The sequence below is a fragment of the Magnolia sinica genome, chromosome 13 (assembly GCF_029962835.1).
Source record: "Magnolia sinica isolate HGM2019 chromosome 13, MsV1, whole genome shotgun sequence".
NCBI classification, from domain to species: Eukaryota; Viridiplantae; Streptophyta; class Magnoliopsida; order Magnoliales; family Magnoliaceae; genus Magnolia; species Magnolia sinica.
The window spans coordinates 61,242,124-61,270,103 of NC_080585.1; the positions used below are offsets into that span (position 1 = coordinate 61,242,124).

General features: G+C 38.0%; 1 protein-coding gene across 3 annotated transcripts in view; it reads left to right on the forward strand.

The window, feature by feature from the left end:
- The window catches only part of LOC131223808 (tRNA (guanine(26)-N(2))-dimethyltransferase), a 44,724-nt gene extending 17,998 nt beyond the window's left edge, over positions 1 to 26,726 (forward strand). The window contains exons 3-7 of one of the 3 annotated variants that reach the window (XM_058219319.1): positions 15,852 to 15,978; positions 16,066 to 16,165; positions 24,285 to 24,488; positions 24,632 to 24,694; positions 26,326 to 26,726. In XM_058219319.1, coding sequence (XP_058075302.1) covers positions 15,852 to 15,978; positions 16,066 to 16,165; positions 24,285 to 24,488; positions 24,632 to 24,694; positions 26,326 to 26,430 — 599 coding nt within the window. In that variant the 3' untranslated portion in view covers positions 26,431 to 26,726. Of the gene's footprint in view, positions 1 to 15,777; positions 15,979 to 16,065; positions 16,166 to 24,284; positions 24,489 to 24,631; positions 24,695 to 26,325 lie in introns of all 3 variants that reach the window. The other 2 variants (XM_058219320.1, XM_058219318.1) reach the window with 2 other exon arrangements.
- The last annotated feature ends 1,254 nt before the right edge of the window (positions 26,727 to 27,980 follow it).

Genomic DNA, 27,980 nt, shown 5'->3' on the forward strand with positions numbered 1-27,980 from the left:
TTTCCCCCCCTTCTCTCATACACACCCCTCTCTACAATTCTCAGTCACTTCTTATGTAAGAACCTCACACATGTAGAGACGCACACATATGTAGAGAGAGAGAGAGAGAGAGAGAGAGAGAGAGAGAGAGAGACATGTGAAGAACATAACACATGACTCAAGTACTCCACTCATCTAAAAGTGAGTGGCTCACACATGAGGATGGACCATACCCAATAATCTCTCCCTCCAAACTCATGAAGTGAGGCCACAACCTTGCATACCGATTAATCCAACAAACTCAATGCTCATCCATCAAGCCCTGTCACAACTTGGGAATGCTCAACCTTGCATTTTGGCAATGCCTTTGTTATCATATTTGATGGATTATCTGTATGAATTTTCTTCAGCTCCACCAACCCTACTTTAGCACATCTTGTTTCCAATGATATGCAAATCAATGTGCTTTGTCCTGGAGTGATATGCTGGATTTTTGGTTAAATGTATAGCACCTTTACTATCACAATTAACCACAAACTCTTCTGTTTGATGCTCAAATCCTGGATGATACTCTTCATCCACAACATCTCCTTACATGCCTCTGTCACTGCAATATACTTGGCTTCAGTACTAGAGAGCGAAATACATTTTTGCAACATAGACTGCCATGAAACTACTCCCCCTGCAAATGTAAACAAGTAACCTGAGGTGGACTTCCCTGAATCCATATCTCCTCCCAAATCTGCATTTGCGAATCCCACTATCTTTGGATTACCATTTCCAAAACAAAAATACATCTTGGAAGTTCCTTTTAGATACCTAAGAATCCACTTTACGGTAGCCCAATGCTCTTTGCCGAGATTGGCAGGAAACCTGCTCATAATGGCAACAACTGCATGTGCTATGTCGGGCAGTGTTCGCGTTGTTGACGAAATGTCGATAATATCGCCGATAATGTCGGTGTCGCTAGACTAGCGAGACTAGCGACACCGAAACCCCCATTTTTCGTTTCTCTCTGGATTATCGGCAAAATATCGGCGATATCTTCGATAATCTTTGATTTTTTCCGACAAAATAGGTAAAAATCGAAAAATAAACTTTTGATTTCGGTAATACCTGGTTGATGGTTGATCGGAACTCGGAAGCAAAGAATCTCATGAGCAGCAATCGACAGCGCTCATCTCGTGTGATTCACAGATACATGATTTCGGCGAAAAATCAGAGATTTCGGGAGATTGTTTGAAACCATCGAAAATCGCCCCTTTTCGCCGGAAAACCCTCTTCGCAGATGAAACCCTTTTTTTTTTTTCTTTTTACCTTTTTTTTTTTATGCTTCAGCGGAAGCAAACAGGCGCATGGTGCGCTTCAGCGTACTGAGTAAACTTTCTGGGCCCACCGTGAATGTATGTGATTTATCCACGCCGTCCATTCATTTTTCTAGTTTATTTTAGGGGTAAATCCCAAAATTAAAGCATATCCACAGCTCCAGTGGACCACACCACAAGAAACAATAAGAATAATGATTTTCACTGTTGAAACCTTCTTAGGCCCCACAGTGATGTTTATTTGTCATCAAACCTTTTTGTAAATATAAAAAGGCATGGATGAAGGGTTAAAATAAATATCAGCTTGATTCAAAATTTCTGTGGCCACCAAGAAGTTTTTAATGATATGCGTTCAATTCACAAAGTTTCCTGTGGTGTGGTCCATTGAAGATTTGAATCTGGTTCATTTTTCAGGGCCACCGTGATGTATTATTGTTATCCACACCGTCCATCCATTTTTTCATATCATTTTAAAATACTATATAAAAAGTAAGGCATATTAAATGATGTCTATAGCTACTGTAGGTACGTGTCGTGCGAAGATGAGCACTAATGCTCCTCGAGCTCCGAGTTGTACGAACGGTTCAAAGGAGATCAAAGTTACGTTGGCCCCACAGTGATGTATTTATTATATCGACACCGTTCATCTGTTTTTAGAGTTCATTTTAGAGCATTATCCAAAAAATGAATCATATCCAAAGATTATATGGACCGCACCATAGATAGTAGCATAGATAATGATTTTCACCGTTAAACAATTTGTAGGGCCCACCATAACGTTTATTTTGCATCCAATTTGTTCTTAAAAACACAAATATCTTAATGAAGTGGAAAAACAATTTTCATATTGATATAAAACTTCTGTGACCTCAAAAAGAGTTTCAATGGTAGACGTTCAATCCCCCACTCGTTTTTGCAGTGTGGTCCACTTAATAGTTATATCTGTCTTATTTTTCGTCTAAAGGCTTAAGGCGAGCTCTTCAAACGGATTAACGGTTTGGATATAACACACACCTCATGATCAAACACATATCACTTGCTGACGTCAATAGCTGGTATGAGGTGCACCTGCCAATTCGCTTCCGGACTGCGCCGGAACGAAGTGAATTGCACACTAAGTAAAATGTGGGCCCATAGTAATTGTGTATTTGATCCAACTCAGTCCATCCATTTTATTAGATGATTTTAATGCACAAGCCAAAAAATGAAGCATATCCAAAGCTTGGGTGGACTACACCACATGAAACTGTGTGAATTGAATGTTTACCATTGAAAAATTCTCGGGGGCCACAAAAGTTTTGTACCAACATGATATTTCCATTTTTTATTCAACCATGTCCCTGTGATCTTATGAACAGTTTGGATGACAAATAAACATCACTGGGCCCTATGAAAATTTCAATGGTGGAAATTATTATTACCACTGTTTCATATGGTGTGGTCAACTTGAAACTTAAGATAAATTTATTTTGGTTATTATTAGAGTAATTTCTTATGGAAATGTATGCTTTTTTGGGCCCCATTAAATGAAAATTTATTATTTAATGCATTTTTTTACAAATTTTTAATTTCTAAATGTGCAAATATGTGTATTTAGGCATGTCTTGAAGTTTCATGAAAAAATTTCACTGTTATCATATTTTTCTCCGAATTTCCAGTTATTGGCGATAACGATATTATATCTTTATCCCTGGCCAGCAAAACTTGTAACGATACCGACAACTCAAACATTGATGTCGGGTATAGTACAACCATAACATACATCAAGCTCCCCACTACCGATGCATAAGGAGCAACTTCCATTTCTTTCCTCTCCTTCTCATTTGAAGGGCTTTGACTAGAACTCAATTTGAAGTATCTTGCAGACTGCAAGAGGTGTTACGACTGCCTTCGCATCTTAAAGCAATCCAACAACTTCTCAATATACTTCTCTTATGAAAAATTTAACTTTATGGCCTCTCTATCTTGAGAGATCCACATTCCCAAGATTTGATTGGCTAATCCTTAGTCTTTCATAGCAAAAGACTTGTTCAAATCTTTCTTTAACCTGTCAATCAAGTACATCTCTTGCCCTACAATCAATATATCATCTACATAAAAGACAAAGGATGATGAAATTACCTTTGGAGAACTTAGTACGCAATGATCCGCCAAAGATCTATGCTATCCATGATCTACCATGAATGAGTGAAACTTCTTATACCAGTGCCTTGGTACTTGCTTCAACCCATACAAACTCTTCTTTAACTTACAAATCATGTCCTCACATTCTACCTTGAAGTCATCTGGTTATTCCATGTAGATTTCCTCCTTCAAGTCACCATGGAGGAATGTTGTCTTAACATCTAGTTGTTCCAACTCTAGATTTAAGCTCACTGCAAGACCCAACACCACACAAATTGGTGACATCTTCACTATGGGCGAAAATATCTCATCAAAATCAACACCCTTTTTTTTGTCTATAGCCTTTTACAACCAACCTTGCTTTATAACGTTTTTGCCAATTTTCGTCTTTCAACTTATAGACTCATTTAATCTTCAATGGTATTCTACCCTTTGGTCTTTTCACCAACTCATAGGTGTCATTCTTATGCAAGGAATTTATCTCCTCTTGCATTGCTTTCTTCCACTCATGCTTATGAGCATCAACTCGGGCTTCTTCATAGCTTTCCGACTTACCACAATCTGCCATCATCATATGTTCTGAACTAGGATACCTAGTTGATGGCTTAGGTACCCTTGAACTCCTTTTTGGCTCTAACATAGCCAACTCATCAAGAGGAGGTTGCCCCATCTCATTGCCATGATCTTCATCATCATGGACATGCTCAAACTCATCTTCACTATGTGCTTCTTCTTCTTCATATTGCTCTTCATTTCCACCATCTTGTTCATATGAAATGCTTGCATCCCCATCATCATGATGCTCATGGGGAACGGCTACAACTCGATTTACCCACTCACCAGCAACCTTCTACCAGATAGATTCATCAAAGTCTTCAAAGGTTTGGTCCTCTCTAAAGACCACATGTTGGCTTCTACACACCTTTCCATCATTTGGATTCCATGACCTATAACCAAACTCTTCGCCCACATAACCTAAGAAAATACATGGCACGACATTGTCATCTAAATTGGATCTTAATTCTTTAGGAATATGCATGAAGGCTTTGCATCCAAATACCCATAGGTGTTGTAGCTGACATCTTTCCTTCTCCAAATTTGTTCAAGGATTAGTCCTTGCAATGGTGTCGATGGAGACAAATTTGTCAAATAGCATGCCGTTCTCATTGCTTCACCCCAAAATAATTTAGGCAATCTCGATTAGGATAACAAACATTGAACTCTTTCCATTATAATCTGGTTCATGTGCTCGGCAATATCATTTTGTGGAGGAGTACGTAGAGTGGTCTTCTCAGCCGTATCTTATGCTTCTCAGTACTCTTCAAATGCCTTGGAGGTGTATTCACCACCATTGTCCGTCCTCAAACACTTCAAAAGCTTTCTTGCTTCCCTTTCAACTGAAATATGAAACTTTTTAAAGATATCAAACACATCATTCTTATTTTTCATAGTGTAGGCCATACTTTTCTAGATACATCATCAATAAAGGTGATAAAATAAGAGGCACCACTAACCATAACAGTTTTTGTGGGACAACACACATGACTAAATACTATTTATGATATTTGTTGCTTGGCTAGAGTTATTCCTTACAAAAGAGATTCTATATTGCTTTCCAAATAAACAATCATCACATGAATTTAAATGCGTACCTTTGATGTTTGGAAAGAATGTTCTTCTTCGCCAAGACCTCCATTCTCTTCTCACTTGTGTGGCCAAGTCTCTTATGTCATGGGTCCGTTAAGGTGCTTTCGGTCGTGTCATATAGCTCCCCCTTATATGAACACCCCTTCATGTAGTATGAAGTGCCACACTCATTGCCTCTCGCCACCACAAGTACACCTTTAGTAATCTTCCACCTTGCCTCTACAAAGATGGTAGTATAACCATCATCCAACTTTCCCATGGATATGAGATTTATATGCAAATCCGGCACATGTTGTACTTTAGCATTAGCTTGGCTTCGGTGCTTATTTCTATACATATGCTACCAATGTCAACAATTTGAAACATTCCTTCGTTTCCACCATGGACAAACACCAAAGTTTCCCAACTTGTAGGAGATTTTACATGGTATAGCATGATATGAGGCTCCCAATCAACAATTCAATTCATGTCGAGGTTTGCCAAATATGGACAATTTTCATTCTATTCTGCTACAAGTAGAGTGTTATCACTGGTCAACGTGGCAGCCATCTCTCAACGTTTTTCTTTTACTTTTCCTTCGTTCTTGTCTCTCTTCAAAAATTGTCGTTGACTCTTTATGTGCCCGATCTTCTCACAATAGTGTCACATAAAATCTTGCTTCTTAACTTTGATCTCGGATTAAACTTTTCTTCAACATTTTTCTCTCTATAGGAAGTTCTACCTCTCTTCACTTGCTAAAACTTGTGACTTAAAACACTAGTGTTTTTTTTTTTTTTTTTTTTTTTTTTACTTGTTTCTTTATTTAACAAGCTACTTGTTACATGACTCATGGTTAATTTCCAATCGGGCGCCGATTTGCTCAAGGAAACCACCAATGTCCCCCAATTTGTCGGTAGTGAGCTAAGCAACAACAATGCTTGCAACTCAGTATCTAAGATCATCTTCATAGATGCCAATTGGTTCACGATACTATGCATCTCATTTAGATGAGGTTCACAAGTTGCTTAATGAAGAATGCTCTATTTGCCCCCCTCTTCCTCTCATACAAATCATGTAATTTTTTCCATAGAATTGTGTCGTGGATTCATTCAACACATGATGGAACACCACCTCATCTAACCATTCTCATATCGTTCTGATAACCTTTTTATCTAACCTCTTACATCCATCTTCTATCATGGTTTTAGGCTTCTTTCCTTCAATGTGTGCATACAAGTCTCTACAATAGAACACATCTTCCATCTTGGCCTTCTATATCAACCAATTGTTTCCATTGAGACTAATCATCCTTAGTGTAAAAATTTTCATCTTTATTTATGCAAACAAAGCCCTAATAAACAACCAAAGCTTTGATACTACTACCTTTGTTGGGAAGATATGGGACTCTTTCCATCTATGTAAATCACTTAGGAATTTCTACAAACATATAGGGTGCATTGTTTGTACAACCAACCCACAAAACCCCAACAAGCATAATAACGAGTGTAATATGGAAAGAAAATTAAAGGATAAAAAGAGAAAGAGATGCACACTGATTTTACTTGGAAAATCTTCTCAATCCGAGAAGAAAAAACCATGGAGTTGTCAAGGAAGAATCCACTATGCAATGTTTGAGGATTACAAGCTTTCTCTCGAGCCTAGCTTGAGGATCTTCTTCCCATGCATACAGAAAACCCCTTTCTAGAGTCTCTCCTAATGCAAGAGGAAAAACAAGTCTCTCTAAGTTTTCTTTTCTTTTCTCTCACACACACCCCTCTTTACAACTCTCTCTCACTTCTTATGTAAGAACCTCACACATGTAGAGACACACGTGAAGAACATAACACATGACTCAAGTACTCCACCCATCTCAAAGTGAGTGGCTCATGCATGAGGATGGACCATACCTAATAATCTCTCCCTCCAAACTCATGGAGGCCACAACCTTGCATAGCGATCAACCCAACAAACTCAATGCTGATCCATCAAGCACCATCACGGCTTGGCAAAGCTCAACCTTGCCTTTTGGCAATGCCTTCGCCATCTTATCTGATGGATTATTTGTATGAATTTTCTTCAGCTCCAACCCTGCTCCAACACATCCCATATCCAATGATATGCAAGTCAATGGTCAATGTGCTTTGTCCTGGAGTGATATGCTGGATTCTTCACTAAATGTATATCACTCTCACTAGTACAATTAACCACAAACTCCTCCCGTTTGATGCCAAAATCCTATCTTTTCTTTTCATGAGATTTTCTTCAGCAAGGGTTGTTGACTGTTTTTCCTATGATAGAAGAGGGTTGAGGGTTGTTTGGTCTCTAGCATAAAGGCTAGAGGACTGTTGAGCCTTGCTCTTAGTCTTTCTTCTTCTTCTTTCTATCTATCTATGCATATAGAGTTTGAGCATAGCTTGGAAAGCTCCCATCTATGCATAGTGGGGCCCATTGAGCCTTGTGCATATGCAATCCAATCCATTGAAATGAAACGTTTGCCCTAGATGATGCCTTAAAAATCAAGCCATTCTGGGTTGGGCCCAACGAGAATCAAGGGTGGGCATCCTTGCCAAATTGTTCCTATTTTTGTGCCCTGCTCGAGTCATTGATTGCCCTGATTTTTTAGGCCTATGGCCAAACGAGGGAAGGCATGCATGATTGTCAAAGTGGATTTAATTGACACCTCACGGTACACACACACAAACACACACACACACACACACACACACAGGACCGATGCACGAACCAACAAAATTAAATTAATTAATAAAAATCACAAATTTGATGTAGGACCGATGCATGAACCAACGTTGATAATGAGATCAACCAGCAAAATTAAATTAATTAATAAAAATCACAAACTTGCTACCATTATCACAGCTACCAAAATCCCAAGAGAAGATCATGCATAATTCAAACCTAGGTTACCAAGCATCATCCTACAAAATCATTAAATTAGAGAAATTAGGATCTAATGGATGTAGGGACATCCAAATAGTATAGGATAAGCCTATTTCCAAAGGGAAAGGCCTAATATTACCTAGGGTGAAATTAGGGTTTAGGGAAATTGGGGAAAAACTTATAATTATCGATAATGGGGTAAATTGGTTAAAGGGGTTAAGGGGTTTAGGTACTGGGATAAAGGAATTAGGGTTTTGGATGGAGGGAATGTAGGGATTTAGTTTTAATTAAAGAATGTGAAGAATTAGGGTTTTGGGAAAATTGGGGATTTGGTGATTTTTAGGTTTAGGTTAGGGTTTGGACAAGAAAGAGTACAGTTTTGTTGTTTGGGTAGTGGAAAGCCAAAGGAACAAGAGTGGGGCCATATGACCAACCCTATGGGTTCACACGTGTGGATATACCCTCACACGTGTGGGTTAGGTAGATGGGGTTTTGGGTTTCTAGGGTTTGACTTGTTGATGGATGTATAAGGGATGGAGATCGGGAGGATGTTGATGGTTTGGGATGAAGGGGAAGAAAGATTGAAGAACTTGAAAGAATACCTTGATTGTTGATGAAGAGATGTTAGTGTGGGGGGTAAAAGGAGGCCTCGCACTTCCGTTGATGAAGATCAACTTTGCACCAATCTTCCTTCCTATTCACATGGAAGTCACCCTCAAATCACATGAAGATGGGAGAATGAAGCAAGGATCTCTCTCTCTCTCTCTCTCTCTCTCTCTCTCTCTCAAAAACCCAAGTAATGCGAGGCGCCTCTCCCCCCCTCCCCCTTTATAGCCTCAAGAACTTTTTAAAATTACAATTTAAACCGTGTCTCATGAATTTTGACTAAAATAACCCTAGTCTAACGAAAAATCAAATTAAATCGCAGATGTCCACAACATAAATCAATCATAAACTAAATCTTAAAAGATAATAATGTCCAATAATGGTGAAAATGATCTACGAGCAATGTTCCGATCATGTGTTCCATGTGATCTAATGGCTCGATCGTCACGTCCATCGAATCTGACGGTCCAAATCACTCCCTAAAGCAACCCATGTGCATCTTCCCAGTGTGGAGTCTTCTAGATGCTTGCACATGCACATGAGGTCCTCAACATGATCATGGGTACTCACCTAGCCACAGAGAAATCGGTGCGGCCCATCTCCTCCTCTGATATGTACGCAAAGGTGTACGTAAAGTGATGTCCTCATCACCAAGTAACCTCCAGTCACATAGGGAGAGTGCATAAACTGACTTATCACTCCCACTGCATATTTGATTTCAGGACAACTAAAGTAAATATATTTTAAACTGCCAATTAACCTTTGAAACATCCCCACATACCTGGGAGGTTCACCACCCTGTTCACCAAGCCTGTGATTTTGCTTTATAGGAATATCAGTAGGTTTAGTCTCAAGTTTGACTTCCAGTAAGAAGATCAACAGATATTTTTGCTAGAAGGTGAAGATTATGTTTTTGAGCTTGCCACTTCAATGCTGAGAAAATACTTCAATCAACTGGACTCCTTAATATCAAATGAGTTTTGCTAAATACTCCTTGAGCAACAAAATTTCTTCTAGGCTTTTGCTTGATAAAACACTATCATCTACGCATACAATAAAGATGGGTGTATTTGTCGTAGATGCTGCATATGAGGGCCATTAGCCCATGACATATTGGCAGCAAGAAAAAGGATAACATGGATAGAATTCATTTTTGCCACTAGAGCAAAAGTCTCTTCATAATAAATTCTTCGTCCAGGTAAAATGTAAACCTTTTGGCTACCAATCTTGCCTTCTATCCAGTCACAAAATAATAATAATAATGAATAAAAATCTTGCTTTATGTCTGTCCACTGACTCATCAACCTTGTGTTTCATATTATAAATCCACTTACAACTCATGGGACTTTTTCATTTAGGGAGATCTACTATTTCCCAAGTACAGTTCTTCTCTAAGGTGTTGATCTCCTCATGCATGGCTTCTTTCCACTTAGGGTGAGCAAGAACTTCCACAACACTACAATGGATGAGAGAAGAAGATAACAAGGAAACATAGCCACAATATGAAGCGGGCATGGACTTACAAGAGACAAAATTAGTAACTGTATCTGTGGTAGAACTGTCAATCTCCCTCAACAATAAGACTCAAGATACTTTGAGGCCTGTGAATACGAGTACTTTAAGGCAATGGTCGATCATATTCTCTACCATCGTCAACAGGAGGATTGACTGGATTCATAACCAGATCAATCAAATTACCTGGGTTTGAAGAGGTTGATTAGTGTGGAGTTCCAACGGCTATCATTACCTTCTTTCCTTTCTCTAAAGATCAGGAATTTGCAGCAGAAGTGGGACAAAGGGCCTTTCTTCTACAATACTCTACCCGTGAATAGAGGCAGAAAAAAAAAAGGAACAGACTCCAAAAAGGTAATATCCATCAATATGAACTTCTTCCTAGTGTATGGTTGGTAGCATTTGTACCCCTCTGACTACAAGGGTACCAAGAAACACACACTTCACATCCTTAGCATCCAACTTAGATCCATTAGGGTCTAAAACGAGAAGATAACAAACACACCCAAATGATGAAGCTGAAAAGGAGTTTTATAGTTTAAGACGGAGATGGCATAGGATTTATAAGAAGAAGATCTCTATTGACCTCCAGAAGATCTGTTTTTCCACTCAGAAACACCATTTTGCAGAGTGCATTAGCAACTTTTTAGGTGTTCTGTATAAGGTAGGATTGGTGTTCATCATTGAAATATTCTCCACCTTTATCCAACCTAAGAATTTTTATTTTTTATTTTTTTATTTTTCAAACTGGATCATGACATCTTATGACAGGTTTCAAAGGTTAAAATAGCCTTCATCCTTAAACCTCATAAGATAGATACATGTGCTTCGTGAATAGTTATTAATAAATCAAGTAGCGGTACCCAATGGAAGATAGGGTCAGGGAGGGACCCCAGACATCAGTATGAACTATAGAGTAAATGAAGAATATTTCTATATTATTAGGTAAAAATGAAGTGTGATTATGTTTTGATAATGCACAAAATTCAGACTGAAATTCAGAGACAGGCATGAAACAAATTATTCTGAAAATAAGAGTCTTAGAGATTGAAAAGATAGACAACCAAGCTGATTATGCCCATGCATAAATTGATCATCATTACCACTTCTACTAGATTGAAGAGCTTGTAGGACACAAGTAGCAGGAACTAGGAGGTTCAGATCGCCTGCCTCACAACCACTTCCAATCGTCCTCCTTGTCTTCAAGTCCTTAGACACAATTGGAAGGAAAGAAAGTGACACTATATGATGAGGACATCCAAGCAAACATACTAGAGGAGGGCTGAGGCAGTCTTCTTATGGCTAGACAACCATTACATGAGGCCCACTTGGCCCAATTCACATTCTTAGTTACGTTGAAGACCTCACGTGCATGTTCGTGTATCTTTGAGGACCCCACACTGAGAAGATGCGCGTGGGCTGCATATAGGAACTTGATGGACACATCTAATCGTTGAATCGAGTAGACATGATGATTGGACTATTGGATCATCATCATTGGACATCTTGATCGTAGACCTCCATGGGTCACGAAATAGTTTAGTTTTGTTTATCTACATGTTTCGTTTTTTTTGGTATCTCTCATATTTATGTTGAGATTAGGGAGTTAGGAACAACTTTTAATTCATTAAGCATCTTTATGTTGAGAATCTTATTTGAGAGTGTCTTTTTGTAAAAGGTCGTTTATGAATTATGATATTATAAAAAAAAAAAAAAAAAAAAAGAAAAATCGTCATGTGATTGAATTGGTGTTGCGAAACCACGGGGAGCAATTTCCTCGTTATTTTTTCTATTTTTCTCTCTTCTCAACAAGGTATTATCTTCCTTCTTCTCTTTTCTTTTATTTTCCCCTATTTTCTCCAATCTCTCTTCTTTGATCTTTCTTTTGCCTCTAAAGAACCCACATCCAAATCCATACCCAACCAAACCCTAACCCATCCACCCCAACCCAAACTACCCCGGACCCAAACCGGTGTCCGTATGGCCGTACGGACACATGGGGTTGTACGTATGAACAGTTCCTTTCCTCCTTCTCCCTCTTGCTTCCTCACCTCCATTCCCCTCTATTCATTGTCCCTTATTTCAATCCTAATTCTAAAATCCTAACTTAGATTCTAGAATTCCAAACCCTAATCCACAAATCTTAATTTTCAAAATCCCCAATTTGTCCAAACCTAAATTCCTAAAATTTGAAAATCCCTTGTCCGAATCATAAATCCCTAATTCCCACAACATGAAACCCAAATTTCCAATTCTAGAAACCCTAAGTCTTAAAACCCTTAACCTAAAATTTCCAATTCTAGAAACCCAAAGTCCCAAAACCCTTAACCTAATTCCCACAATGTGAAACCCAAATTTCCAATTCTAAAAACCCTAAGTCCTAAAACCCTTAACCTAAAATCTAAAATCACAACCCGAAACCTCCCAAAACCTCAACCCTAATGTTTCAACCTTAATTCCTCTAGGCCTAGATACCCCAAACCCATTTCCCACATTCCCTAGCCTTTAAACCGCCCTAACACGTCAAACTTGTACAAGACACATGATTTTCATTGAATTCAGATTTAACCCTATGCTAGGATGGGGGTTCTATCTCCCATAGGTCATGGTTAATTAGTGATTTATGAGATTCGCATTGCGGGACTGTCATAGGCTTGCATTTGAACATGTCATGTATATGAAATTTATGAATTTATGGTAAATTAGCTTTATTTTTCCGTTCCATTTCTCTAGTTAATTTATTTTTTAATTTCATGGCATCATATTAGATTAGATCATTATGTCCTGCATCACTATAATTCAAGCTTTTGTGTAATACTACTGTCTAAAAGCAAGTTAGTTGCGAAGTTGAGAACATGAAGAATAGAGAGTAACGAGAGATTATGCAAGACATCTATATTTCCTTTTTTCGCAACTGATGAAAGGAAGCATCTGCAATCCCAACCTTGTCCCTACCAAAACATATTTTGTGATAAGAAAATTAGGGAACACATATCGGTTGTATGCTATGAAGCATGATGTGCAGAAGTATGAGTACCTAAATGGGCTAGTGAGGAAATGTAATGAGTACCTAAATGGGGTAGTGAGGAAATGTAAGTAATAGACGATGGATCAAACTATGTAATTAGGTGTCTAAGATTCAATCTCTTCCTTGAAAACTTATATCACCTCTTTTGTGCAAAAGTAAATCTGTGACTGATTTTCTATGGGCTAGAGAAGACTGAGTTACTGAAGTAGACACTTGTAATGAAGCACTATGTGTTGTAGATTGGCCTGGTCAATCATTGGGCCTTGATAAGGGTAAATCAAGTCCTGATCTGAGCCCCTTGGGAATATCCCCCCACAAAAATAAATAAATAATAAAATAATAATAAAAATAATAAAAATAAAATAAAATAAAATAAAATAAAAAAATGAAAGGATGGAGAGATATGTTTCCATTAGTTTTAGAACTAGGTGGTTGAAGTGGAGATGTGCTTACATATGCCAATGGAACTTAAGGGAAATTTTTATCAGATTGTTATTCAAATGACTATGCTATATGGGGCAGATTATTGGGCAATAAGGAGGCAAAAAAGAGCACAAAATGAGCAATTCAGAGATGTGGATCTTAAGACGGATGTTTGGGAAGATTAGAAAGGATACAAGTGACAATGAGTCCACTTACTGAGGATTGGGTCTCAAATAGGAATGATTGCCAAAACAAGATTCGCATAACCAACCCAAAATAGCTAGGATGATGATGATGTATGGATGATGTTCTATTGTATCCTGTGTGTGCATGTGTGTCTTAAATTGAATCCTTTGAAAAGAAAGAACAAAACAAGCGAGCATGGATGTATGTCTTAAATTGAATCCTTCGAAGAGAGAGAAACACACATTTGATTGCTATTGTTTTAATTATATGTATAAGTTATAAACAAAATGCTTAACCTTTGGGTTCTTGCTCCATTATTAACAGGCTTTTCTGTTACCAATATATAAAAAATAACAAGTTTAACCTATGCTTCTTCTTCTTCTTTTTATTTTTTATTTATTTTTTATTTTTTTTAATTTTATGCCAATATGTTTTTGTTTATTTATCAAGCGGAATATTGTATGGCACTATATAAAGGAGAAATACTAAGAAAGGAATAACTCTCTGAATCATCACCATCTAACCCTTATCCCAACAAGCAGCTACAAGAATCTTGTTCCGCCATTCCACTCGATCAAGGACCATATCCTCAGTTAAACTCTTTTCTTACTATCTCCACCCACATCCTTTTGGGCCCTCCCCTTGCCTTTTAGAGCCTTCAACTTGAACCAACCACTCCTAATTGGTGCAAATCTTGTTCTCTATTGCACATGGTCAAACCAGCTGAGTCTACTTCCCTCATCTTATTACCTATTGGTGCAACTCCTAAATTATCCTTGCTTGCCGCTTGCCCATCTCAACATCCTCATTTCAGCTATGGTCAACCTATGAACATGTTGTTCCATCTTTAAAAAAGATAAAGATAAAAGAAAGAAAACAAATGAACCTGTTGTTCCTTGACTGCCCAACATTCTGTCACACAAACATGGCTGAAATTAGTCTCTACATGCACTGTTAATAAATTGATGTGAGATTTCACACTTGTAAACTACCCCCCCCCCCCTTGAAGAGACAGTGGCTCGATAGGTACAAGGAGGAATATCATTGTAAGATGCCAGTTCATCCCAAAAGGACTTCAGCTTGGTCTAATAAAGGGAGATTTATTGTTGGCCTTGTCTGTGTTCAACAATGCTCTTCTGGATTTGGAATATGCGGGAAGCGCCGATAGAAGCAAATCTGAAGCTGAGAGTAGACGTCGGGGATAAACAGGAGGATAAGCGTATGTATCGTCAGTTGGTGGGTAGACTGATATACCTCACCATTACCAGGCTAGACATCGCATTTGCAGTGGGTGTTGTGAGCCAGTTCATGCAGAATCCGAGGAAGCCCGAAACTAAAAAAGAATCAATGTGTCGATTCCAGCCCTTTTCTCTTTTTGTAGCCGGGTTTTTCCTAAGGAATGGGCTTTTTCTTCCATTTTTCAAGAAACATGAGTAAATAGGTGTCCATTTAACTAGTGGAGCAAACATAAGAATGCTAAAACATGTCTTTCAATGTTCTAATTATTGATATAATGGCAACATTTTCACCATTGCACTTTGTTCTCATTTACCTTCTAATGCGGGGGCATCTTTGTGTGATTCCAAGGATGCACCGGTATCTCCATGTTGGGGTGGGGTGGCCCATGAGGTAGGGTTGTGATATGCAGAATGGCCACGAGGTAGGTCCACTATGGGACCGTGTGATTTGGGGATCCGTGCAAAGCGGGGGTTGCCCACAGGAAAGTCTCACTTGGGTTTGTTTGGGAGAGCTTGCATATATGGATAAATTGGTCCTTCCCCATCAGCTTTGGAGCTTTTGGTGCGCTAGTCGGTTGTCCGCTATCACCTTCTCTCTCCATGTTTCTCAAATATTTTATGGAATTTATACTCAAAAGAAGTGTGGAATAGAGGTAGCACATTCGTATCCATTTAGACGTGTAGAGGGATTTATTTGCAGTCTCTTTTTGCGTGAATGAGTTATTTCATTCTCTGTTTGTTTGTCATGACAATCTTTTATTGATGGCTTTGTTTGATAACTAGTTATTTTATTAATTCTTATTATGACATGCACAAATGTTTTCTTCTCTAGTTCTTTAGCTTCATATGGAGCATATGTTCGGCCTATGCCATATTCGAATGAGGTTGGTTTGCGAATGCTTATAGGTGGGGCTCTACGGGAAGCTGTTGTTTTGGGCTTCCACATTTCACCACTTTTCTCATATTATTCGTACCATGGACCTGTTTTCAGAGTCATGTTCCGTGTGAATCGTGGGAAGCTTCCTGACAATGGGTAAGTCTTAGTTGACAGCTTGCTCTGCTCATTTTAGTTGGTATTTTTTCTATATGATATTATATCATACCCTCCCATTCTCTACAGCTGCTATGGTTTCATTAGTTACTGCAACCTATGTGGAAATTCTCAAGCATTTTCATGGCATGAACTGGGGAAGATTTCTTGCCCTTGCAGCAATGGGGAGGTTTGGATTTTTTATTTTATTTTTTCTTTTTCTGTTATAACAGTAGACAATATAATGTCTAGATAGTTGATGTCAGTTTCTAATTACTACTGAAATATCCAATAGAAGAAAAAATCTCTAAATTCTTGTCAACGACTTGCTTTATAAGTGTTCTATGAGACAATTCAGTTGGATGGTTCTAATATACTTGATCTTCTTAATCTTCAACAAAAAATGATCAACTTTTGTACTTCACTTTTTTCTCTTCTTTGATTGATGGAGGTAATTAGGGTTGCAGGGGACCATCTAAATCTTTAGCTGTGGCAACAATAAGTTACCAAGTTTCTGTTTGGAAATATTTCAGAGTTCTTGCATTGTAAGGGACACCTTTTTTGAAGAAAGCTATGCTAGGACATAGAAAATCAGAATATGGTTAAGGAGCTCAAAAGGATGAGACTTCGCAGAGGGGCCATGGAGTTGGAGTATGCAATTTTGTGTTACCATTTCCAGAGTTCTCGATCCTTTCTAATAAAAACTTATTCATTTGATGAAATGATTGTCTGTTAAACTTGTTCATTTGATGAAACGATTGTATGTTAAGGGCTTATTTGTCACATAATGCCGATTTATTATATGTTAAGGGCTTATTTGTCACATAATGCCGATTTTATGTACTACGAGGTAAGAATCGACTCCATTTTCTTTGGAATGGTGGAATCCTCCGGAAAACGATGGAAACAAAATTGATTTCCATAGATATGAAGTTTTCCTTTGTTCGAGAAAACAAAATTATGCGTCGAAATTGAATTCCAGTTCCACCTATTCCTTAAAAATGGTGGTTTCCATTCCCACTTTAAAACCAGTTAAATCTACATTTCCACAATTATGAGAAATAGTTCTCCTTGCTTGACTCTTTCACCTCTTTACATTTCCATAGTAATCACATGTGCTAAAACATTTAGGTTATTGTGGTTTCTTGTCCACACGTCCTTTTCCTTGGGGGCCTGTTTCTTCTGCCCATTTCAGTGGTGATGTAAAGTAATTGTATCATCATTACTATTTTACCACTTCCAAACCAAATACAGGAATAGTTGGTCAAATGCAGATGTATTCAGTAGACACATAATTTGTAATCATTGCACATTTTCATCTAATTACTGTAAAAATCTCCATCTAAGCACCAACATCAGTTTCTTTTTTCTTCTTTTTTTTTTTTTTTTTTTAAAATGATGATTTGAGAATGAAGTAATGTAAAAATTATTATCATTACAATTTTATCGTTGATAAATCAAACAATGTAAAAGTGTTATCATTGTGGTCAAATGTAGTTGTTGTCAGGAGATAGGTAAAGTAATATGTAATCATTGCTCATTTCCTTTAAATTACTATGGTAATGGGCAAAACAAAACAAGCCCTAGACATGATGTTTGGTTTTCCACATGCACGTTTCGGTTTTCACCAATACAAACAGGCTAGGGCATGTTTGGATATGTGGAATCCAAAGGAAAAGAGAAGAAAAACTAATAACTATCTAATGATTATTATCATGAACACAATTAAAACATTATTTTCATTTTTGTAGGTCTTATTTGGAGAGCAAGTGGAAGTATCATATTTATTAGATAATAATCACCTCGTATCTTATTATAGAGAATCCTAACAATGGAAAAGGCTAATGATTGTTTTATGGAATCCACTATTTTCTTTGCTATCCAAACAATAGAAAAGGTCACATTGATGGAAAACCTTTTCCATTTTCATGGATTTCCATGGTTTTTCTCATATCTAAGCATGTAAGTGGAATGATCTAGTGTTGAAAACATACTGGCATTTTGTTATCCATGAACCTAAGGGGTTGTTTGGTAACTCATATTCGATATGCATTGATATGCATTGACAATTACCATAGAATCCATGTGAATTAGAATCACTAGTTGTGTTTTATAGCCTATAATCAAAATCCACTGGAATCCAGTAGTTGGAATCACCAAATTATATTTGACACCCTGTATTTGGAAGAGAGAGTGAGAGAGGTAACTGTGACTTGCGAATCGATAGTAATTGGAGCCTGGTGGTAATCAAAACTTGAGGGGCTGCTTGTCATCAATATTAGGGGCTTCCTTAATTGTTATCATCCCAAAGGTGACAAGGGCGGATAGCTTAAAAGATTCCAAGGTGATCAGTCTGATTGGGGGGGGGGGGGGGGGGAGGGGTTATGTAAAATTATTGCAAATAACTTTAACCCCCAGATTTCAGGCAAATTTAGTTAGTGTGACATCAAAAGGCCATAACGTGTTTATTGTTGGAAGAAAGGTCTTAGATAGTTCTCTAATTGCCCATAAGTGCATCGACTTTGACCACGTTAACTGAAAATTGTTAAATTATTTGTTAGGGAGTTTGGGTTGTAGTATGAAATGGAGAGGTTAGATGGAGTGCGTGAGCTCTGCTAGGTTCTCGGCATTGATCAACGGGTCTCATAAAGGCTTATTTAAGCCATCAAGAGGAATTCGGCAAGCTGATCCCCTCTCACCCTTCTTGTTTATGGTGATAGTAGAGGCCTTAGGCAAGATGTTGAGGTTGGGCTCATCTGTGGCTTTTGGGTCAATAAGACATGCCTCACAAACTCCCATCTTTAGTTTGCAGATGACACAATCCTCTTTTGAGAAGCTGATGAGGATATGGTGGACAAACTAAGGATGATCATTCTATGCTTTAAATCAGTGTCGGGCTTAAAAGTCAACATTGTCAAGAGTGAGATGTTGGGTGTGCATTTGTCCAAGAAAGAAATTGCAAGGATGTCATGTTTCTTTACTTGTCCAGCGGCCTCCCTACCTTCTACTTACCTCGAGCTCCCTCTATGCATCAGTAAGCCGGCTAAGTATCATGGAATGTTGTTGTGGTCTTGTGGAAAGGTTTGAGAGGAAACTATGCAAGTGGAAAAGTAGACATTTATCCCTTAGAGGTCATCTCACCTTCATTAAGGCAACGCTATCGAACTTACCTCTCTATTTCATGTCCCTCTTTAAATGCCCAAAGTTGTTTCTGACTAGTTTGGAGTGCCTAAGACGTGACTTTTTGTAGCAAGTGATTGATGACAAGAAAAAGTTTCACCTTATGCCAAGTTGGAGGTTAGTGGATCAAAGATTTCTCATTGTCCAAAGCTTCCTGTTTATGGAAGGGGATTTCTAGTCTAAAAGACAAGTTATGGAAAGGGCTGGGCTTCTCCCTTGGTAATAGAGAAAGAACTCACTTCTAGGAGGATGTGGTTTGGGGCTTTCCCCCTCAAGTCCGATTTCCTAGGGTTAGCTTGCCTATCTACAAAGGAGAACATCCCGGTTTCTAGATGCTATTCGTGGAGGGTTGATAAGGTGGTGTGGACCCCGCCTTGCACAAGGAGTGTGTTGAACGAGGAAGTGGAGGAATTCATATGCTTCTTCATTGCCTCAAACCTTGCTTTCCAATAAGGGTCTATAGGGACTATCATTTGGCTTAAAGATAAAATGGGCCAATTCTTGGTTTGGTCTTTCTTCAATTCTCTTCAATCCTTGATAGAGGTTGCCCCTTATATCCACGTCCAATGTGTGGCATTATGGGGCTCCTTCAAAAAAAAGAAGAAGAAGAAGCTATGTTACTTCCCAGTGTGTATGTGATGTGCATGTCGGGTGCCGAATCTGCAGATCATCTCTTCATCCATTGCACCTTTGTTAGGAAGATGTGGAATAATATCCTTAAGCTTTTCAATGTGATGTGGGTTAGGTTATGCCAGCCTTGATGGGAGCCCTTCAATCTGTTTGCCATGGGGTTGAGTTTGGAAAGCAAAAGAAGCCTCTTTAGAGATTGACTCTTCCAGCCACCTTGTGGGCAATCTAGGGAGAAAGAAATAGCAGATGCTTTCGGAATAAATCTTCAATGGTGGGAGAGGTCTCCTCTAAGACTATACTCCTTGTAGTGGAGTAGGCCTCTTGCATATCTTCTTTTAAGGATTGTAATTTTTCTTTTTTGCTCCAGTTGTAGGCTTGTAGCTTTTGTGCTATCTCAGCACTCTTTTAATGAAATTCCGTTACCTCTTTTTTTTTTTTTTTTTTTTTTTTTTTTTTTGGTTTGTTTAAAAAAGGAATCAATGTTAAATAAAATCACACAGTTTTTGCTATAAAATTTTTTTTTAAAGCGCCTTTTGGTGAAATTTGATGTGAATTGGATTAAAGCGCCTTTTGGTGAAATTTGATGTGAATTGGATTCCAATTCACATCACACACACTCCTCCCAAACTCACCAATTAGCATCGATTGACATCAATTCACGCTCCTAAATGACCCTAAAGGTTGTTTGATCAAGATTGTGGTGCAGGATGAATTGGGCTTAAGCCCAAGCCCATTAGGCTCAAGCATAAGCCCCACAAATGGCCCATCAATAAGAGGCCCTAGCCTCCTAATTAGGCAACTAACTCTGCAAAATCAATCAGCCATCCATGCAATAAAATCATTAGTTGATTGCTCTTTTATTTTTGCAATAAGTCATTAGTTGTCAATGACATTAAGAACATTCCTTCTTTGTATATCTAAGAAGCCTATTTAAGGGCCTGACATGAGTGGTCTCAAGGACATTTGTAATGAATAAAAATTCCAGTTATTGTTTCTACTTTGTTTGTGCTTCTAGTATTTGGGTTGGAGGTGCTTATGTTTGGGTGGATCCTTCCCATCAGTCGGTTGTGCCAGATTACCTCCTGAAAAGCTAAAGAAAGTGGGTCTACTTCTTATCAATATACGAGATGGACTGGACAAATGTAAGGTTCACCAATGGTGAAGACTTGCAATTTTGTCGTTCACTTCTTTTTCCATTTAGTTTTGTTATTATGTTACCAAGAGTTTAGTTGCATGATCAATCTAATCGCATGTGGCTCCCACTTTGATTTGCTCTTCAAAATTGTGCTCCGGCTCCTACTTCCTAGTTTTATTTATTTATTATTTTTTTTTATACTTGCTAACATTTCAAAACAAATACTTCCCTGCTTCCGCACCCAAATCCACTGCAACTTCGCTTCATGCTTTATGTAACTAAAATCAAGAGCCTATGACCTGTAACTGTTGTGATTTTCAAAAGACAAGCATAAAAAGTTTTCAAAACTTTGTTTTTAATAATTTAGGATCAATCCCCATTTAGATATACGAAAATATTGAAAATAATAATTTGAATGGTTTTAGTTCAAACCTTAAGCCACAAGATTTTAATGCCTCCACCTCCCAACATAGGCGGAGAAGGCGATGAGTTGATGTCATTCCTTTTCTATTCCCAATAAAAAATAGAACTATACTCACCAATTATTTACATTATGGGTCTGTAGAGTCATTGAGTATATGGACCGCCAAAATGAGAAGGGATGAGAAGGGATGATCTCTCATCCACCTGAGGGGGAGAGGTGATGTTTTGAGGATCTCCTATTCCCAAAGGGAATAGGATCTATATCAAGGTATTCAATAATGATAACTATGGCTGTAACAGCCCTGTAAAAAAAAGAAAAAAAAAAAAAAAAAAGGAAAAAAAAAGGGAGGAAATTGTATTGGCCCCATCTCGGACTGTTACAGGCCCATGTCAGTCCATTACGGCCACGTATCTACTCATTATAGATCTCTTACATCCTTTATTTATTTATTTATTTAAAAGAACGATCATTACAAGCCCGTGTTGCATAACTGGCCTGCCCATTACTATTTACATAATTGGCCGTTACGGCCGTTACATTGCCCTTTTTAATACCATGATCTATATGTAGGAGCTCTAGGGTTTCTTGTGTAGCACCTGTTTTGGGGCTTCATGACCCTACAGACTTCAATATGTACTACAACATGAAAAGTCCATCATCCTACATAATCCACACACCCAAATAGACCTAGGTCCTTCCACATCATTATGGCATCCAGTCCAAGTCTCCAAAACCCAATGCAATCCTATAAAATGGACATTAACATCTGGCCATCAATATTTCTATCAAGCTTGATAAAAAATAATTATACAATGAAAACAAAAGATCCAACGCTTGAAATTCTTTATAAAACTCTTTGAAAATATTTAATGATACTAACCAATTATTTTGAGCCTAATGAAGTATTTAAAAGATGAGATCTAGCCACTAATCTTAGTCCCTAGCGACAAGTGGATTCCTTTTTGAAGTATATTGGGCCTCAACTGAATTTTAATATGAGAACCCAATAACATTTGTATGTCAGTCTCTAATGTAGCATCAAAAGGAGTATCAAAGTCCCACATCAAGACCCCCTGAAGTCCCTTTGCAATATCTGGTCAGAGGACATGTTTAAGCTGGTGTATGATCGAGTCGATCCAATCCAAGCATGACGAGTACTCTTGGTTGGGAGACGATGTGACCATCCAATATAAATATATAATTCGAGCTTAGAACTAGGTCCCAATAAACATATGAACATCCATACTCCCAAATGTGAAGGGTGATGGCAACTAGATGCCCATTGGTGGAGATTAATCTATCCTAACTCTTTGTCAATTCATATCACACAGGATGACTAACTAACCCCGAGTTACCTAAACCCACTAGGGTGGTCATGGAATATTTCAAGCACTCAATAATATGGAACAACAACTATTTATGACCCATCTGAGCAGTTATATCCATTCCTATTTTTCTCAAGTGCACAAAAGAGATTCCATAAGAAATCTCTATAACTCACTAATTCATCTGAGTTTCCAATCACAATTAATATAAAAGCACATGGAAAAGTGGTTCATGTATTCCCTCGTTCCATTTATCAATAAAGGTCACTAATGACCAAGTTCAAATCAAGAAAACAATTAATTGATGGTAATACTTTCCTCTCTAATCCCTTGAACTGAACATTTACTTTGGGCATTTTCTTATTGATGACAATGCTTTCCTCTCTAATACCTCTCCTATCTAATGGGCAGAATGGTGGATTTTAGGATTTGCATTGTAGAACCACCTATGTTTTGAACCTGCCGTATCATTCCTTTTTCCGATATGTGAAATAGGGGACTTCACCAAATCAGTTCTGGTAAAATCTCCTATCAGATCATTTGCCCCTACTTCAACAAAGGAAGCATGAACCTCTTCTATAGAACCATTTTGGTCTTGAATACTTGTGTGATAAATTCCTTGAGTTGGTTTGCCATTTCTATAAAGGATATAATTGACAACTCGTAGTTGCACACAGTGTTTCAAATAGCGCCCGTAGCGTAGCGGTAGTGTACGCTACATAGCGTAGCGTGGCCGTAGCGCTACATAGCGTCTCAAATAGCATAAATTCCCTGTAGTGTATGCTATAGCTACGTAGCGCGTAGCGTTTGTAGCGTAAGCTACAATGTATTTTTTTACTATTTTATTTTTTATTATTTTTTCCACATTTTCTTTGTTTCTAATGTTGAGGAATGTGACACTTGTATTGTACTTGATACTTTTAACCTATGGGATTTTTATTTCTTTTCATAATTGTGACTTGTGGTTTCAATTAGACATTATTAATTAAAGTGGTTTGCTTAGAAAGTTGTTGATGTGATAATTATTTGATTTGGCTTATATGTGGATTGGCTTTTGATAAATGATAACTAATAACTTTTTTAAACATGCTTATAATTGATAAAATGAATCATCTTTTAGGCATTTTTTTTCCTATTTTTTTTTTTTTCACTATTTATTATATTTGTCATATTGTTAAATTAAAAAATAGAAGTATCATGTAGCTTACGCTACACGCTACATATTTACGCTACACGCTACATATTTACGCTACACGCTATAGAGGGTTGAACACTACGCATCACACTACCGCTATTTAAAACACTGGTTGCACATTATCCCTTTCCTTCAACAGATCATGGGGGAAATGTGTTCCTAAATTTATCCCATCAGCATTTTTATATGTGACTATAGGTCGAACCAAAACAAATTTGATATTGCTATTAGTTTTTTTGGATTTGCAATGTGGAACTAGTGTTTTGATGGTTGGTATTAGCTTTCTATTACTTTCAAGTGATGGTGTTTATATGCTAAGGTTGATATTTGATATAATGATTTTTTTTTTTTGGTTGTATATGGGTCTTCTTTGTCGATTTGTTGGAATTCCTCATGAACTTCTGTTGGGGGGTTTTTCAGGTTTCCCGTTCACTGGTGGTGTCGGGTCCACTTTGGACTGGACCGCTTCATGATGGGGATTATGTTACTGAAATGTTAAAATTAGCTGAAGAGTGGGGCTGGACAGGCAATGGCATGAAAGGCACAGATTTAGAAAAGCTATTGAAACAGATGATCGATGAAAGTGACCCTGACCTCCCATTTGGATACATCAGGCTAGATGAGGTTCTCATGCCATTTGATCTTGTCATCTTGGCACCTGTATTTAGTTCATCAATTTTATCACAAAGAGCATGCAAAGTGATTGTGAACTTCCAATATTTTTCAAATGAAATGTTAAATGGGATTTCTCTGGTTGTATCCCCCAGGTAGCTAGTCGAGCAAAAGTAAACTCCCCTCCCCTCAGGACCATTATCAGCACCTTGCATGAGGTAATCTTTTCTTCATATTTTAACTCTTAAAAATATACTGACAATACCATTCTTATATACAAGGTAGAGTAGCCATATTTTTGTTATTTCATAAAATGCTTTCAGTATCATTAAGAAAAACTGATATGATAATCTTCAGGGTTTGAAATATGATCTTATCATACCATTTTGTATCATTTGAGCTTCTAGGGTGAGTATATCGTAACTTTTCACATATTGTGATAACATGCGTACTATCAATTATTAGTGATAACGTCTGATAAATACGGTTTATGGGTGCAATCTCAATTCTGTGGATATAAATTATCATTGATTTTAAAAGGAATGTTTGCCTGGCAACTGCCCTGCCATGATCCTACTTTGCTTTCTCCTGCTTTGGGATGTGCGCATGATATTTGGGCTAGAGGTCAACACCAGGTGGGACCATGTTGGCATTTGAGTGATGTCAATGTGAGCCACACCCATGGCTGGTTCCAAGAGCTCAGGTAAAAGAGTAAGGTTTATGTTGATGGCAGCCAATTGTAGAAGTTTTGTCAATTTACACTCAAAAGCTAAGCTCAAATTGTTATGAGAATGACTAAGATGATGATAATGATGATTGGTGTTAAAAGGCATTTCATAATACATGCATGGATTAGGGCTATAAAAACTGATCATATAGTACTATAAAACAAATTTAGTAATCTCGTAAAATATCAAAAATTGCTTATAATAGAGGAATCGTTGATTAATGTCAGAATAGGTAAGACGTTAACCAGCATTGCTCATGGCCAATTCTTGAGATGGTTGCTAACTCATTTCTAGGATGATTGGAACTGTTTCTCTAGTGCACCACTATGTGGACAATGACAGCCCAAAAGAAAAAAAATAAAAAATAATAATAATAATAATAATAATAAATAAATAAATAATGAAGCGATTGGACAGTCCTAGATGGAATCTGATAATTGTGAATGTCACCAATCCAATCTGGAACACTGCTTAGTGTTCTTGGATGTAGACCATCTGTCTCTTGCAACCCACTGTGTGGATCACTTTCGATTTTTGCAAAAAGAAGAATGTTTCAAGTCTCATCAATGTTATTATCAATTGTAGTATATTATCCAGTGTGAGGCGGAATCCCACACTTGGGGTGGGTGGCCCATGTGAGTCGGGCCCCACCTGTGTGAAGTGGGTGGCACGTGTGAAGTGGAATTCATATGAAGTGGGGCCCATGCGAGGGGTTCGGCCAAGGTCCTAACCCATGCAATGTGGGGCCTCAGCGATGAGATAAAAGGGATTAATTCACCATGCTCTATTGGTTTGAGCTTTTAGAGCAAGTGGTCAATTGTCCTACATCAAATTAGTATCAGAGCGGGATGTCTCGTGTTCGAGATTCCTCACCGGGGGTGATTAATGCAGAGGCATTTTCACACTGGTCTCGAGTGGGGTGGCTTGTGGGCACCAAAGGGATAGAAATTTTCATAGCATTCCCCCATCTCGCAGAGGTGGGGAACTCGGAGCACATGAAAATGAATTTGGACCTTTTCTCCCACATTTTTTGGCCATCCATCAGCAAATCTGAATAGGGACATGCTAACTTCATTATCATATCTTGGGGGAATTAAAATCTCTCCATCATTTGGTTTCAGGAAGGATATGCTGCGAGCAGGTCACACATCGCCTCAAATGCAATCAAGACGAATTGTCCCATGTCTAAGTGCATTCAAATTGCAAAGCAACTCCAGAGTCTCTAGGTTCAAACATTAAGGGGAGCGTTCAAGCTTGGCATTGCTCTTGGGAGGGCCTTCTCGAATGGTGATGTGATTTTTCACTACTCCCACACACTACCGTTGTTACCTGATTTCGAGCCCCAAGTGTACCATGTTGATATTGAGTAGTGTTAGCCAGAAATTGGGTTAGCTTGGACTTCATGTGCAAAAGCCCTTCCTAAGTTTTTGACATGAGCTCTCAGTTTGCCCAATGGAATTGATGTCATTTATGCATAAATCATTACCATGCCCATGAAATCTCAAATTAGAAGGTTGGGAGATCTGGATGTTGTTTTTTCGAAAAATCTATGCCTAAAAATTCAGGCCAAAGTTAAGATTTTGGAGAATCTAGCTTGGCTAGCGTTGTTTCTGGCCCATGTAAATGTGGCCATTGCTCAAACCATCCAACAGGTTGATCCACCTTGTAGATTGTCTGGCCCAGCAAACAAGCCAGTTTACTGAGTGTTTACATATGTAAATTACAATCTGTGATTTTACCACCTCAATATGGGTTGTCTATTTTCCAAACCGCTAATCGTATTATTATGTTATCCGATCAAAGTGTTTTTTATAAGATAGGCAATCAAAGGTGGGATGGATGGTTAGATCTCTCTAGTGTACTCAATATGGCCATCCATTTTCTAAACCATTAATCTAATGGTTATGCTCGTCCTTTCAAAGTGATTTAGGAAGGATAGGTAATCAAAGGTGGGCCCCACATGATGGATAGTCCACATCAATTATTAGATCCCCCTAGTATACTCAATATGGACCATTCATTTCCCAAACCACTAATTTGATGGCTAGGCTCATACGATCAAAGTGATTTAAAAGAGATGGACAATCAAAGGTGGGCCTCATATATCATGTAGTGGATTGTGTGTAGTGATGAAATGTGTAAGTGTGTGATGATGTGTGTACGGTGTTCATGGGACATGTGAGTGTGCATGATCCAAGTGTGTGAAGTGTACACATCAAGCATATGAATAAATTGATGGATTTGCACATTTAGATGCATGAACATACATAATTTAATTAGATGATGGGACGATTAGATAAATGGATGAATGAATGATCTAACAGATGGATGGATAAATAATGCATGGATGGTTAAATACATGCATCAACAGATAATCTAAAGGTTGGATAATTAAATAAATGGTTGATTAGATGACCTAATGGTTGGATGACATGATTAATGAATGGATGATAAATAGATCAATGATCTAATGGATGGATGATCATATAAATGCATAAATGTATGGATGGATGGCTTGGAAAGGAGACATTTTATAGCCCTAAACAACTGATTTAAAAGGATGGGTAATCAAAGGTGGACCTCACATGATGGATAGTTCATATCAGTGCTTAGACCTCTCAATGTCTACTATATGTTTCTTAAACCACTAATCATATGGTTAGGATCGCCTTATCAAAGTGATTTAAGAGGTATGAGCAATTAAAGGTGGACCCCACATGGACGGTTCACATCAATTGTTAGATCTCTCTAGTGTACTCAATATGGACTGTCCATT